At 42.8% G+C, this 16,755-nt stretch overlaps 1 protein-coding gene across 3 annotated transcripts in view; it reads left to right on the forward strand.

The window, feature by feature from the left end:
* Positions 1-16,755, forward strand: part of LOC147616280 (phototropin-2-like) — a 111,832-nt gene that overhangs the window by 68,058 nt on the left and 27,019 nt on the right. For all 3 annotated transcript variants that reach the window (XM_086777345.1, XM_086777346.1, XM_086777347.1), the window contains exons 8-15: positions 4,007-4,056; positions 4,430-4,534; positions 4,676-4,735; positions 9,457-9,546; positions 9,686-9,762; positions 11,798-11,882; positions 12,021-12,101; positions 12,928-13,031. In XM_086777345.1, coding sequence (XP_086633471.1) covers positions 4,007-4,056; positions 4,430-4,534; positions 4,676-4,735; positions 9,457-9,546; positions 9,686-9,762; positions 11,798-11,882; positions 12,021-12,101; positions 12,928-13,031 — 652 coding nt within the window. The remainder of the gene's footprint in view (positions 1-4,006; positions 4,057-4,429; positions 4,535-4,675; positions 4,736-9,456; positions 9,547-9,685; positions 9,763-11,797; positions 11,883-12,020; positions 12,102-12,927; positions 13,032-16,755) is intronic.

Below are 16,755 nucleotides of genomic sequence, written 5' to 3' on the forward strand. Positions count from 1 at the left end.
TGGCTGTGGGTAATACTCTGTCTTTCCTCATCTCTCTCTTTCTGACAAGCTTTTAAGCACACATGATATAGTCATTTCTATGGGATATTGGAAGTCTCTCAGGGAACTCACTCCAGGAGCAGCAGTGTGTACCTTCGATTTAAGAGGAGCTACCTTCATAATGCGTTTTTTTAGTGACTACCAGAAGATATGAACCTAACTTTGTAGGGCTTGGTTGGGGTGCTTTTTCCCGAATGTATCTATTCAGGTTTGGGAATCTCATCTCATGGCCCACTACTAGGGAGACAATTGATGTAGTCAAACTATCTCATTGATCATACTGATCTACAAGCGGTGGAATAGTTCTTGAGGGCCTAAATGTTTCGCGAGGATTGATTCTCTACTTTGTTATGTGCCATCACTTAAGGCTACATGGACTGCCATAGGAAAAGTTTATTCTTAAGGCTCTGCTGGATGCTAAGAGGGATGCAGGCAACATGAAAGTTATGGAGTGTGGAATCTGTATCTCTTTCCTACTCCTTGGATCACATGCACTACTTTTACAGATAGTGTGGGACTTAAAATGGGCCTAGAGAGGGAAAATACATACCATCATTATTTTCCTCAAAGCACATGTCAAAATGGAAACTATTAAAGAGAGCTGTTTGATGGGACTGTTTTGAGGAGCTCGTTGCATCCATCACAGCCCCACCCTCCCATCACAATGTGACCTTTAGAATCAATGCTTCACCCTTTTTGTCTTGTGCTCCTGTTCTTTTCGTTCATGTCTGTTAGGCCACCTTTGTAAGGAGCCCCCATTTTTTAGTGTTTTGGACATGGACCAACACACTAAAAAGTGGTGTATCTGTTAAAGAGAAAACTGTTTTTAGGGCCTGTTCTGCAGAGCTCTTTGCAGCCCCACCCTCGTGACCTTCAGAATCAATGCTCCACCATTTTTATCTCATGCTCCAGTTTTTACTAGTTCATCTCTGTGAGGCCACCTTTGCAAGAAGAACTGTTCTGCAGAGCCTGTTCTGCAGAGCTCTTTGCATCCATGGCAGCCCCACCCTCGTGACCTTCAGAATCAATGCTCCACCATTTTTATCTCGTGCTCCAGTTTGTATTAGTTCATGTCTGTGAGGCACCTTTGCAAGAAGCACAAACTTTTGAATGTGTTGGATATGGACTACCAATGGGGTTTACTTTGACCAGATGGCTTGTAACGGCTTTGTGAAAGCTTGGCATGCTGGTAGAAAGGCTGCATGACCACATTTTCATCAGGTTCTGCTTCTTACTTTGAGGAGTGCTTGCTTTGATATTCTTCTACTAGTTTCCAAGACAAAATCAAAAGCTGCACCCAACCCCTCAGTATTGTATGAGTAGTTCGTGATAGCTGTTTAGGGCATATGAGTTTGACCACAAGTTGGGCCCATGGAAGGGTCCTCTCTCCACTGACTTCCATCATACATCAGCCATTCAGCACTCTTTCGTTTGCACTTGAAATCCGTGTAATGATATAACGTCCATCTTGTCATCCAAGCTCCCATCTAAGGAGCACAAACAAGAAGGTTGTGCCAAGCATAGTAATACGTTCTGTTTATCATTTGAGTATTCGGTTGAGCTAGTTGTAGTTTTTGGTCATTTACGGAGATCCTTTTGTGAAGTGTGAGAATCTGTTACACTGCATAGGGGTTGGTGAGATGCATTCTCATAAGTCAAAGCGTGTGAACTTGCTCAAAGGTTCCAAGAATACACAAAGAATTTGCTCATATGGCTATGAATTGAGTAGAACTGTGCGCCCAAAGCAGAATACAATTCATCATCCATGAACAGGTTACAATGGCATTCACGCAGTTGTTTGAATCCTATCACACACCAGCCATTCAGCAATTTCTTGTTTCCACTTCAAATCCAGGTACTGTTGTGACTTGCAATTTCCCGTCCAAGCTCCCATGTTAGGAGCACAAACAAGCATGTTTGTCAAGTATAGTAAATTATGTCCTGTTTATTATTTGTGGATTCGGTTAAGCAAGGTCTAGTGTTTGGCCATGCATGAAGATCCTTCCAATACATGTGTGAATCTGGTTACACTGCTTTTTGTGTTTTCTCACAGCCTTACAGCCTTTGCATCATTTGGATTGGTGAGATGTAATCTCATAAGTCACTGTGTGAACTTATTTGAAGGATCCAAGTATAGAATATGCTCATATGGTTATGAAAGCAGGCAATACAGCACCTAAAGCATCCATGCACAGGTTATAAGGGCATCGCAGCATGGCTTATCTAGAAGGCTAGATGCAATGAGGCCATGGGGGGCACTTGGTTTATGATATCCAGTGCATTTGTAGGATCTGGTGTGATATTATCCACACGCTCATGGCCACTTGGGTCACGATTCAGGGATCTTTGAGGGCCACAGAGCGAAAACGTGGCCATTTATGAGAGAATGGGATCTTGGCATTTTGTTGAGATTTCCCCCTTTGCTTGGTCTGCAAAATTTTTTCATACTTAATAGAATTCTCTTTTCCAGAAAGAAAAAAGGGCGTCCGTGCAGTTAATAGACATTTTTTACTGAAGGTCCTTGGCTGTTCTAATGATAGCTTTGAAAGGGTGATTTTGTTAGATTTTTTCCCTTGTTTTTTATATTTTTCCAGAATTCTCCTCTACACTATAACCGGAATGGATTTTTTTAAAAATAAAAATGGCGGGCTATATGCTGGCTGTCTTCTCAATCTCTTGCACGTTGTAGATGCAAGCTTTTATCCTGCCTATTCTCTTCTAAAACCAGCTCCATACTTAGGAAATGCAGAAACAACAAGGCCCTCCGCAAAGGTAAAACGGTAAATATACTCCAGAATTCCATGTCAATGTACCTTATTGTAAGGTACAAGAGTTGATTGTGAGTGCGCATTGGGCTTTGCAGACAGTAGAGCACCTCACATTTGCTTCTTATTTCGAAGACAACCTCAATATACCTATGCATAGGTCGGTTTGGTAGTTTTGCCGATGGTCAGAAGAGAAAATACATTCTAAAAGTACTTATCTTAGTTAATTCAACTATCAAAAGGTGTAGTGAGGTAATGTACCAAATAGCAGCTCCTTCAAGACTTGGGTCAAAGATCTGTTGCCTAATCAGGACAAAGTCATAGCTCAGAAATAAGAAATAAAGCTGATGAATGACCAAGTGTGGGCTAAACAGTTCTCTGTAAGTGGAAAAGTAGAGGATCCCGTTAGGACACCGCTGCAATATAGAGTGTTTCTGCACGTTTTGGAAGGTAATAAGACAGCCCTTATAAATTAGGATAGGCAATCAGGCAGCCTTTCATCTTGGAAAATGGGTGCGTTGTGACAGCTGCAGCCATGTTCAAAATGCGATGGCAGGTTGATGGTCTTTCTGGTTCATCATAGCCCTTGGAGAGCAAGGATTTACAAACCTTGAAGCACGTAGCTAGCCAGCATACCAGACAATGCATTGATGTGAGAGGTGATTGAACAATAGCCCACCAGTACATGAGAGAGGATGTGATGGCAATGATTGCTGTCTGGACCCATCAGCGCTTGGCGGCAAGGTGTCCATGGATGCTTATGTGTACAGCATCCATTTTCTCTTCTGCTGGAGAAAGTCCATTAATTTGACGGCCTGATGTTGATTCAGGTGACCCAGGGTTATGACAATAACTGGAGATGAAAATGCGTGGCAGTTGTGAATAGGTTGTGGGCATCAAACCTCTTCTGGAAATCTGCAAGTAAGATAAGTAGAATAACAGGGGGGCAGCATAAGCATATAGAACAGAAACCTTAAACCAATTGATTTCCAATTTCTCTAGTTTTTGAAACTGTGCACGTGGAATATGGTTTGTGTTATGTGCATGCTACTAGCCAGGAGAAACAGTTTTATGGGGCAGATTGAAAAGTTTCTTAACTGTTTGTCATCAATTTGTGGCTTTTTTCCGTGTGGGCACTTGCCTGCTGTTATTCACAGCCTATGGCTTCCTTTCTTGAAGCTTGATGAGCATTGGTTTTGCAGGAAAGCGGTTTTGGAATCTCTTCCATTTGCAGCCCATGCGAGATCAAAAGGTGATTCTTAAGAGAGTAGTTTCTAAATTTTTTTGGTTCTTTTTTTTTTTCTTGACAATGCTTTTACATTTAGACAGTATGGCATTGATGGATGCTTTGTATTTCTTTGCTATTTTTAAATGGATTAAAATTATCCTGTTCATAATCCTTAACATCCTTGAAGGTGATGCCTGAATGTTCTTATCAGTGACTTCTGCTATTTTTTTACATGCATTTGGACTTGCTGAAATGTGAGCTCTGCACACAGCTAATTTTAGGACTGGATTCTTTTGCGAGGCATAACTTAAGACAAATCTAAAGTGTCAAACGTTCATGATTTTTGGGTTTTTTTAGCATTTCATTAAATTTCTCATATATACTTTATTTTTTTCAGGGCGAGCTGCAATACTTCATAGGAGTGCAATTGGATGGAAGTGAACAGCTAGAGCCAATCCAAAAGAGGCTTTCAGAGAAGACGGAAAAAGAGGGTGCAAAAATTGTAAGATACATCCCAAAAGAATAAATTTTGCTTTTTTAATCTTGTTGGATGGGTATAACCTTGGAAGTGTGAAGAACCTTCAAATTTAGCTGGAAATGCGATAAAAAATATAGACTCACAGCTTCTTCATAAAAACGGCAGGTACGGGCAACAGCGATTAATGTTGATGAAGCTGTGCGGGAGCTTCCAGATGCAAATTTGGTAACGTCCTTATAAACTTTCCCTTAGGGTGTCTTTTTATGACTTGTCATTGTTTACCTACCATTATGTTAGATTATAGGAGTGTTTGACTCAAAACTGTTGAGTTTTTCGCTCTATCTGTTGATGCAAAGAAAACTAAAAAACACGCTACTTTGCCTTAGAAGGGTCACATCAGTTATGAAGAGGATGGATTTTTCCACATAATCATTCCATGTCCGGATGTGCAATGCTGAACAGTGTTGCACACAACCATGGTATTGGGAACCAAATTGAAATGCGTGCAGTGTGGTGACGCAGCAGTCTTTCGGAAACAGCCGTCTCTCGCGAGGAAAAGGCCAGTTCTTGGTTGTTTCCTGCTTGGAAGTGGAGTTCTTGTTTTGAAACTGCTGGAGAAAATGGGTGGCTCATCCTTTATGTCAGTGAAGATCCACCTACAACTTGCACTGCGGGTGCTTAGCATTTTACAGCCTACTTACAGATAAGGGCTATTTATTTTTCAATAGCTAACTGATTAAGCTATCTTGTGCTGAAAAAAGTCTTGCTAAAGGCCACGCACAAATAATTGATTTGGCAAAGCTCTTCGTGAGATGTCTGGGTCTACAATGTCTTAAGTGCCTAAGCTCTTCACGTGCTGAGGCAACCTGATGTGACCCATGAGACCTTCTCATGATTGTTGTGGTTTCCATTTTCTCCCAACCAGAGGGAGTTGTACTTCAGCCTCCATAGTTGGCCAACAGCAGGAGAAAGACCGACAAGAGTACCACATCATGGCAAGGAGAACCTGGTTAACCATTGTGAGCTGATGATTTGTATGATGATATTATATTCCTTTGTGTGATGAACTTTGGAGAAAACCTTGTGTGTTCGTCTGCACGTTCATAGAGCCTATGTTCAACACACTTTATGGAAATATAATATGCTCTCACGAAAATTTCCTCTCTTCCAAGTGCTTTTCAGACTCTCTTTCTTCAACTAGCATGTAACAGCCTCTTAGGAACACAAGCCTACACAAGGACACCCATCTGAAGTGATTCTTACAGCGAGTACGATAAAAAGTGTCTTTAGTCGTGACAGTCTGATCAAAACTGTCTGCAGGCACTCAAAAGCGAATGGCCAGAGGGTATTGGTTGGCTTCACACAAGCCTTAGGTAAAGGCCTTACAGTAGCCTGAGGTCAAGGCCTTTCCCTTCAATAAAAGAGAAGATGTCACAGAGGTATAAATTGGCTTTCCACAAGCCTTGTTTGCTTTTAAGAAGAGAAGAAGAGGCGAATCCAGGATTTGAAGCTGCTTCCTGGTGGTTGCAAGCCCAAGTTTTTTCCATTACACCAAGAGCTCACCTAATCTCCCCAGTCTTCACAACTCCAGAGAATGCTTGACGGCACACGCTTTCCACCAATCAGAACATTGTCTGCTTTTCCTAAACTACTACTTTATTGATGGGAGCAGGTTTGAAGCATAGCTTCTTTTGCTTCTCTACCACCTCTAATTTATTGATTGAAGTAGGCTGGAAGCATAGCTTCTTCTGCTTATTGCTCATAAGCTTCCATAAATACTGCGCCTTCAAAGCCTTATGGTCTTACTTTTCTTGTAGTGTTCAAAGCAAGATGCTTTCCTTAGTAAGGCTATTTCTACTCCAAGGTTAATAAACTTGTTAGGGCCTCACACAAGAGCAAACTTTAACCCTGGACAAACTAGCTCAAACGTGGAGAAGAAGATGAAGAGCTCTAAACAAAGCAAAAAACCGTAGCATGGCATAGATATATCAGTGGCCTCTTAGCGTCCAGTGTGAACCTGACTGGCCACACCATACTCACAAGCTCCTTTTGTCCTTCCAGTCACCTGTGCCGCACATTAATGAACCCACAACTATGATGACTGTCACTCGAGAACCTCGTGCATACGGACACGCGTTCAGTGTTCACACTTACTATGCTAGCAGTGATGTGTTGTCGTATGCCGCCATGGATTCCATGCTTTTCGGCGCTCCAATTGTTAGTTGACAGCATTCTTACCTGCTTTTAGTTATTATCGTCCTACATACTTAGGATAATGCTTTCAAAATTGATACTCTGTTGCCCAAGTTGCGTATAACAAGGGATGATTGTTCCATTTTTCAATGAACTTGCATGGGTGAACAGCCTCACAGTTCACCACTACCAGATGTGTAGTGGCCTTAATTGCAACGGACTCATCATGAACCGACTATCTTTCATTGTAATAACCATTTGTAACGGTACACAGTCTAATCTTTCCTTCCTACTTCGACAAGATTAAACAATTATAGCCATTTGCAAGAATTATCGAACATCACATGATATGCAGAGTCCTCTCTGGACATCACACAGATAGCACATAGACTGAATCCATTAAGTAAAGACAACAGTGCATTCGAGGGTGGTACTCAGATGACTGGAGATGGTCAAAAAGCTAGTTCATAGGAGAGAAGGACGACTTTTGGGACCAATTCCAGTTCATAGGAGATAAGAGGGACTTTTGGGGACCGACTCCAATTATTAGGATTGCAGCCGATTGCGTGAGATACATTACACTTTTGAGAGGGAGAATACTGAGTTGAGCACTCGTCGCGCTCTGCCATTTTGCTAATGAGATGGGTCTTGTAAGGAGACGGAATTGTTGAGCTCTCATTTTCACAGTCGTAGGCATGCAAATGAGTACTGTAGTTCACCCTTGCCTTGTAAACAGCAGTTAGGCACTCTCTGTGACTCCTGTCTGGACGCTACTCTTATTGGTCTGGACTAATCTCCAGAGCGTCCCCAGTTCATGTAGACCGGTGCTGGGCATGTTTTGGCCCCTTATCGTGTTGTGGACAGGCGTACAACTCAGCTTAGGAGAGCTGCCTAAGCTCGGCCTTGACTGGACAACGACACTTTTTGCGATTCTGTTGAGGAGACTAACTCATGGGGACTAGCTGGAGAGCTATGACTCATGGGAAAATTGATTGCTAGAGACTGTATGCTGGGAATTTAGAAGTGACAGGAGTCTGAAAGAAACGCGCATAAGAAAGGCAGAGCTGAGTGGAGTGGTCTAACCATGTCTTGGAAAGAGTGTGATTTCTGCATCAGGACAGGAGCTGTGGTCGTGACAAGTGATTTCTAGAAGTTCTGCATGTGGAAGCTGCATGGAAAATGATGGATACTCATCCAGATCATTGCGTTACCGACGCATGCAGTGAAGACCAGGCAGAAATGGTGTTTAGCTGTAGCACACAAAAGAGGTTCCTGAAGGACAACACAACCACAGAAGTGATGGAAAACCTGCAAAGACTGACTCAAAAGAAACTGCCCAAGGAAGCCTATGCAATTTGAGTTTAGAACACTCCTAATGAGATTGGATCAAGCGGACAGACCAACATCAGTTGCTGTGAGCCAATGGTTCATTGGAGGATTGTGGACGGCAATCCAGACAACTGCGGCCTTGTCTGACTTGGAAACCCTCACATTTCAGCAAGTGTTGGCAAGAGCAATAAGAGCATAAAAGATTGTGAGGAAACGCAAGAAAGAGCCAAAGAAGGAAGAGAAGTCTTGAGTGTTGCAGTTTGGAGAAGATACTTTTGACTCGGATTCCAGACAGCAATGAAGAGTGAATGCTCCAGATGAGGAAACCAGAAGAGGAAAGGTAGGAAAGGGGTAGTGGATGTTCATTAAGAACTGAAGGCAGCCCTAGCCAAGATCGCTAGAGGACATGCAATTAAGAACGGTTCCAGATTGAGACCAGACATCTAGTGCACGAAGCGTAAGAATGAGGGTCACACTAAGGAGTGCCAACTCCCTTTTGCTTAGTTGTTTGATATCTACAACAAGACCACCTATATTAATGACAATTGCTACTACAACACCATGAATAATATTTATGGGTGTGCATATTTACTAAAATGTGCCACCTCATATTGGTAGGCATAGTGAATTAAAGTCTACTAACTTATCCATAAGGGTTTTCTGCCTTTTGTTATACCTGAATGCGCCTTTATTTTTTATGACATTGATCCTTGTGTGATGAACTTTTGTGTGGGCAAATCTGCCTAGTATGGAGGCTGTTATGTGATGTGTCTTGGTCAACTTGCACGATTGATTTGTATTGTGTGTTGGGGTTGGTAATAGTTGTGGGCAAGCCAGGTAAGTGAATTCAACATACAAGTCGTAGAGCAAAGAAAGTTGTGTGTCTATATGACTATTTACTTGAATAGTCCTTGACACTGTCTTCTGAAGTTGGCCCAATTAAGAGTTAGGCTCAATCTTGAATCAATTTGTTTTAACAACCTTTTGAAGGGGACAAATCAGACCGAATAACTTTGGCACATTAAGAAAGGGATATCCATGATGTCTGTCATAACAGCCTGTACTGTGCTACTAGATGCTGAGGGTGGAGTAAAAAATGAAGCCAAAAACTGTCAGCTTGGTTCAAGTGAAAAAAGGGAAGTTAAAGGCGGAAGCTTGGACTTGATGGAATGCAAGATGCTGTTTCTGTGAGTAGGTGTATGCTATGCACAATGGGTATGAAAGGGTGAGGCAGCATGCAACAGAACAGAACTGGAAAGGTTGGAAGTAGCGGCAAAGTGGTAGGAAGAGGAACTAGCAACATAGGAATGAGGAAAGTCATTGAGGAAGTGTATAGGGACGATATCACATTTTCATTGTAATTAAGAATCGTGTTGATTTTTTCTCTTTAAAGTAGTAACATTCTCTCATTATTATTATTGCAGACCCCTGATGATCTTTGGGCGAATCACTCCAAAACAGTTTCACCAAAGCCACATAAACTGCACAGTGATTTGTGGAAGTCAATACAAAAGGTATTCCTTTTTTTTTTTTTTTTTGGTGCAGTTAAGCCTCCTCTGCTCGACAATGCCATGCTGTCCAATGGGTGTTTTTTGTATATTGAGGGACCAAGTTTTTTAGTTCAAGTAAATTTGGGCCAATGCTATGTTGCAGATTCGTGAAAAAGGAGAGAAGATCGGGCTGAAGCACTTTCGACCCATTAAACCTCTTGGATTTGGAGATACTGGGAGGTAATGCTTATTTCTCGACGTTAACTGATGGTGGTCACAACCTTATTGTTCTAGTGCAACATCTCGTGGATTAAAAATATAAAGAACGTGTTTTTCAGTGTAATAATTCTTGCAATCTGTCTTAGTATTCAGCAAGTAGTGACTATGTTCTATTCTGTTCGTCCTTTATCTTTAATGGAAGTTTCTGTTGTGCATTTTTATTCAAATGATGCATTGGCATGGAGGAGCAGACACTCTCATGTCTATACCTGCCTTCAAGTTATAATATAGCTCATATTTAATGAGGATCCTCATGAATAATGAAAATGCTCCAAACATTGTATCGAAAGGAGGAATTGATTGCTGATTTCACTAGTCGATAGTCTGATGGTAACTCATAGGTGTTCAAGAAAACATTAGGCTAGTTTTCCATATTTTCATAATTGCAGCCCTTTTGAGCATCAAATATCTAGATTTCCTAGCAAATTCTTTAGTTTGGCCTAAATATGGGCAATGTTGAATGAAGTGGTACAAAGAGAGTGAGACTGATACCTAAAATCTTTTACCATATGGTTAAGAAGTTAGAGAATGTAATAATGAATGGTGAAAGAAATATGGAACAACATGTTACTCTGTTGCCAATCCTTGAACAAGCATTGAAAACCCTCGAAAAAATACCTCAATTTAATGAAAGGCAACTTTTCAAAAGGAATAGTATGAAAAGTTTGTTTTTGAGAGAATAGTAAACCTTATTCCATAGGAAGCCAGTGATAGACTTACCCTCTCACAAGCAGGATCATTTATTCCAATCTTAAAACCCTTGGAGGTTGAAATCTAGATTGCAGTGTTTCTTTTGCTCGAAGATGTGGTTCATGCTTCTGCTGTAGAGCAGTTAACCCTTTCTACCACCTTATTTATGATTTTCAGCGTGGCAGATTATTTTTATGCTAAGCAGCATGGTGGATATGAAAATGAGGTACACGAGGGATATAACATTAAACAAGACTAAGGTTCCTTTGTTTCTGTATCACTTGGCCGTACATTATTCATACTCTAGTGCTTATCAGGAGCAGAATACAGGATAGATGCAAGTCTATTGGACTAAGTTAGCAGTATGGTAAACTTGACAAGTTGCACTAGTAACTTGTTACCTACCGATATGGTGCATGTAAACCTTGTGAAAATTTCCTCTGGTTTCTTTGTTTGATAGTTAAAAGAGCTATTGTTGCCGACATCTAGCTTCGAGTATGGCATGTTATGATTTCTCTGTTTACTGGTTGCTTAATAAATTCTGGACTTTTGAAATCTCAAACAACATGCTGGCATGTTCTATGTGAGAGGAAAGCTTAAAGGGGGAAAACTCTTTGACACTCATTTGAAAGAGCATTGAGTTATTGAAAATAGATTACTCTGCAAGATTTTATGGTCATAATGGCTTCAACTATGTAGGAATACAGCTTTGGAGTTTTGTGTGTATACACATTTGAATCACGAATGTACGAAAAAGGAAAGAAAATGTGTATCAGTATTGCCAATGACTAGGTAAACCTATGTCACTAGCTTTTAGGGTTACGAAAAAGGAAAGAAAATGTGTATCACTCTTGCCAATGACTAGGTAAACCTATGTCACTAGCTTTAGGGTTTAAAGCTAGTGACTGCTTTAGTGTCATTAGTATCTGAACTGCATGATTTAAGGGATGGTATAGCATCAGGATGATGGTACATCTGTAGAAAGCAATCAAAAACATCAAACTAAACATGGGAAGCCTTGGCTACAAATTTATTTCTATTTGGAATTTTTGATTCCAAGATCAACTTAAATATTTTCTTCAGTGTGGAAGTCATGTTCTCTCAAATTTTCCATATCCAATGGGCGATCGTAAGGATACATCTTAGCCCTAAAGTGAAGGTTTACACACAATGCACACAGTTTCACTCAGTTATGATAGATGCATGCATGCTTGCGCTACTATGCTGTTTTTCAGAAAAACATAGTCCTGTTTGTCCATTGAAAGGTTCAATTCTTACATTTGTTAAATTTTTTATGTTATTCCAGTGTGCACCTGGTTGAGTTACGAGGTTCAGGAGAACTTTTTGCAATTAAAGCTATGGAGAAAAGTTTAATGCTGAATCGCAACAAAGTAAGTATTGAATGTTTTGTGGAGTACTTTTTTTTCAAAGCAGATCTTCAGGTGACACAAGAAAATCTATAAGGATGCTTTTAGTTCCATTTGAGTCTTCATAACACGTGCTGCTTTGACGAGTCACTTTTTTGTCAGGTTCATCGTGCGTGTGCAGAAAGAGAGATTCTGGCCTTTTTGGATCACCCCTTTCTTCCGACGCTTTATGCTTCCTTTCAGGTAATGCCTTTTAGATATATATGCCTTTTAGATTTTTCATTTGAAGTAAAAGTGACTTTATAGTCTCTCTCCTCTCTAACCTAGACTTAAGTTGTATTTACACGATAATATTGTACTTTGAATTGTCTGACTCTTGTTCAAGCAAGCTGGACTTTCTTATGACCTTTTGTATAATAAATCAAGAGTGAAGGTGTTGCATTACTTCTAGGAGCTGGATACCCCTTTGAGTCTACCGTAAGTATAAGCTTTTAGCGCCAAGATCAAGAACCCTATGCATGTATCCATAAGGGATACCTCTTAGAGATCAGATAAGTGTCTTTCCAGAGAAAAAAAAAAAGAACTGTAAAGATGACCATTGTCTATGGATGTCTTTTCTATCTCCAATTATTTCTCAACCTACCACTGTGTGTCAAGAAGGTTTTTGGCTGTTTAAGCGATGGCTTTAAGCCAAAAGTGGGAAAAGCCACCTGAAAACTGGATTATTTGTTACGAAAGCTTTCCAAGTTCTGAGTTGCCATTATATAAACACCATGATCTTTCATTGAATACAAAAAGCTCAAGTTTTCCAGCACTCATCAAGAGATGTCTGACTTGAATATTGAGCTCATTGCTCAAAAATGCAACTATTGCTAATCACATTATTCTTATTTGCTTCCTTTTCTTTTTAGTACTGAAATTTTGGTCAAGGAAGGAAGTAAAGTTGGATTCCAGGGTGCTATATTTATAGGAGATTTCTTTTGTTGCTCGTGGTAATGTTTTATATGGTTTTGGATCACTTTGTAGCTTGTTATACTTTCATTCTAAATGATCTATTTGTCTTTTGCAGACGAAAACTCATGTTTGCCTGGTAACAGACTTTTGTCCTGGCGGGGAGCTTTTTTTACTTATGGATAGACAGCCAATGAAAGTATTCAGTGAGGAAACAGCAAAGTAATCATCTTTGGGCTTTCAAAGCATCTTTTTTTTCTGAGAAATAGATCCTTCTATTAGTTAATGAAAAACAGCCAGGATGGGCTAAATACAACCACAAAGGGCTAAATAATGAAAAGGGGTGGAAAAGATGCACTTCCCCTCCAGCTGGCCGCTCTATGAGGAGAAGGCTACAACCACACAAGTGGTCTGTAGTGCCAAGTGGGATCACCTCCTCTATCCGTGAGAAAAGAACTAGGCCACAAGAGCCACATGTTGGTTCCACATGCGATTAGAGCCGATGGCTTCGCTGCATCTAGCTTGCCATATGTGCCAAGCTGCAATCCTACTGCAAATCTCCCATCTGTGACATGAGCATGGTCTTTAGTGGTCTGTAGATGGGGTTGTGAGTGGTACTGCCGAAACGTGGAGGTGAGAAACCTGAAGGGCAAGCGCCCCCACCCCAACATCCTTCTCATAATCCTTGACAACCTCAGCCTCTGTGGCCCAAGCGATGGTGCCCCAAGTATTGATCCGGGTCGAGGCCCTATCCATCGTGAAGATGTAGAGAATCCGCTGCCAAATCTACTGAGCCTTTGGGCAATCCCAAAGGCAATGTCAGTGAGACTCCTGAGGGTGGCCGCACCTCGTACAAACTGCTAGTCGACCTCCAATGGCCAACCACGTGCCCAGTGCCAAGCTCTTGTGTGCCATCAACTTGAGAAAGAGGGTGATCTTTCAAGGCCCCGAAAGTTGCCCAACTTGAGAAAGAGGGTGATCTTTCAAGGCCGAAAGTTGCCCCAAAGCCTCTTTAAAAAATCTGAGAAGAAATGCTGTGAGAGGCGGTGTGGCTGCCAATATACTATTGTTGCTGGGGTGCCATTAATCTCTAGCATCTGAATCCTACGGCCTAGCCGCGTTGTATACACAAAGAAGGGGGCATCCAGAGTCTCCTCCCAATCAGCGGGATCATGCCAAGTCCACTCACCCGGGTCCCACTAGAGGCGCGTGAGAGGTCGGCTCTCCCATATCCATAGCCGACAAGATCTCTCCCTGGCCACCCTGGCCGGTCGTGGGTCTATGTGCCACTCCCGTGCTTGAAATCCAATCACCCTCGCCCTCTGTAAGGTGCAGCCACTTAAATCCTCCATGGGGGGGTTTGGATCTCTCTAATCTGCCATGGGATCCATTAGAAAAAGTGAGAAAACCACTACCCTCATGGACTGCCACTAGAATATCATGCATGGTAAACATGTCTAGCCACACTGGGGTTGTCCAGTCTGGGATAGGAGTCAGCCACTCCTGAGAATTAGCAGAGTCGATGTCGATGCTGAGCGTGTCTCTATTCTAGATCCATGTCAAGCCTCTCTCTTGCACCTCCGGGGTAACTGCCTGTGTGCAATCCAATCTCCAAGGGACCTGTTAGGTCCTATGCTCAACGCGCCCACCCTCAACATGTGGTCATTGGGTAAACGGATCAGGGGGTTCAAGACCAAGTGTGCAAGCTTTCATAGAGGGAGCATCTGAGGGTGGAGAGGCAAGGGATTGAGTGGGAGTACACCGAGGGAGTCGGATAATGAGTTGTGGGGGAGTAGCCGAAGTCGAGGGTATATCACAATTAGTGACCGTAGGCCTCTGTTGGAGGAGCAACGGATCTTCTTGAAGTTTTTGTTTCCCTTTGTCCTGTGCAGTTGTAGTGATGGAGACCACTTTGGGCTTCCATTGAACCGTCGAAGCAGCTCCTTTGAGGCTACCGGAGAAATTTGCCTAAGGGCGGCGGGCTTGAGGTGATCCCAAGCTCGAAGTAAACTAGCTGCAAATGTGTCCTCAAAAGATGGGCTAAAACCGCAGGCCCGCATCTTTGTGAAGATCCATATGGTAGTCTGCGGCCAAGGCCCCCTAGACTCAGGGTGCAGGCAAAAAATTGGGCCAAGAGGGAGTCCTTCCAAGGCTCATAATCGGGAAGGAGTCCTCTAACAATTAGCTTGCCTAGCAAGGCTCGGCTATGAATAGCAGGGTCCATGATGCCTAGCCCCCCTCTACGTCGTGGCTGGATGATCACTCTCCATGCCACCTTGGCCCTAGCAAGCCTCCTGTGTTACTGGTGGCCCATAAGAAGTTATGGATCAACCGTTGTACCAGGCTAATACATACTTGAGAGAAGGCCCAACAAGAAGTGATGTACCACATGGTAGCAAGAAGAGCTTGGTTCGCCACCACCACTCTACCAACTAGGGAGAGCCTCGAGGAACTCCAGTACAAAAGCTTCTTTGGAATACCCAAAAGAAGAGGGGCAAGCTCCTCCGGAGAGATGTCAATGCCCATCTGACATCCAAGATAGCCTCAACTGGAGTGCCAAGTAAGGGTGGGTGCAAAGCCTACCCAAAAACCACAGGACTTGTGCCAGTTGATCTGTGCTCCTGATGCACGACAAAAGACGATCGCCTCCGCAAATCTATGGAGATTCCCCAGATCTCCGAAAAGTCTGTTGTGTCATCTGCAAACTCTGAGTCTAGAAGCTCCTCCTAAGTACGGAGGGGAAGAGGCAATCCCTGAAGCTTGGTCTCTTGGGCTGAGAGAAAAATGATCATGGCCTTGGCGACGAATAGAAAAAGGTAAGGTGTCAGAGGACAGCCTTGCCATACCGAGAGGGAAAGAGGGAATCTTTTGCCACAGGTTCCCTAAATGAGAACCTGGTTGTCAGAGGTTGAGTAAAGACCTGAAACCCCACGAATCCACTCCATGGGGAACCCCATCCCGCTCATTGTGCCCTCTAGAAAGCTCCAATCCACCCTATCATAAGCTTTCTCAAAGTCTAGGAGCAGTACTATAAGGTCCTGTTATCGCATCCTAGCCGAAGTAGTCGCCTCTCAGAAGGTGAAGATGGTGTCCAGAATGCTCCAATTCTGAACAAAACATGTCTGAGTGTCATGGATCAAGTCAGGGAGGAAAGGCTGAAGTCTCCAACTGATGGCCTTCGCCAAGATCTTGTAGGTGGTCCCAGGGAGGTTGATGGGTCTCCATTGGCTGATCTCCAATCAGTCACCACCTCCTTAGGAATCAAATGTATCAGACGCTTTGAAAGCCTCTTTGGCATGGCACTTGTGGTCATCATCTCATTGAAGGCATCTCGAAGGCCGCCGTTCATGAGGTCCCAGTGGCGAAGAAAGAAAGAAATTGGGGCCCGTTTGCCCCTGGGCATTTTGCCCCTAGGGAGAGAAATCGATGCCTTTGCCAGCTCCTCAGCAGTGAAGGGAGTCAATAAGAAGGACCGAAGAGCGAGGGCAACCACCTCTCTCGTGTGTTGACAGACCCTGTCGCGCGCATCAATTACCTTTGTGGATAATCAATGGTGATGGCTCTCACATGTGGGGGGTCAGAAACAATGTCTCCATCTTGTCCACGCAACCTGCGAATACCATCTCTCCTCCTATAGGGACTTGCTATCTCAAAGAAGTCTCCCGTAACTCTATCGCCAGCTTGGGTAGCTCTGGCATGGTATCTAACTCCACCCTCTTGTCCTCGATGGATCTGATCTCCGTACGGGTAGCATCAAGTTGGCTCTCAATCGAAGGGCTATCGGGGAAACTCTCCTGAATCCAATGAAGTGAAGCTAGACCCCACCTCAAACTCCTCTCTTGCTCATGGAATCCCTCCAATGTACTCTGAGCTGCCTCCTACAAAAAACGGCTGATCTCACCAAGGCCTACATCCAGGGTGCACGTAGCAAAGCCTGAAATAAAAT

Source organism: Cibotium barometz, chromosome 38 (genome assembly GCF_041138505.1).
Source record: "Cibotium barometz isolate CiBa-2024 chromosome 38, ASM4113850v1, whole genome shotgun sequence".
Taxonomy (NCBI): Eukaryota; Viridiplantae; Streptophyta; class Polypodiopsida; order Cyatheales; family Cibotiaceae; genus Cibotium; species Cibotium barometz.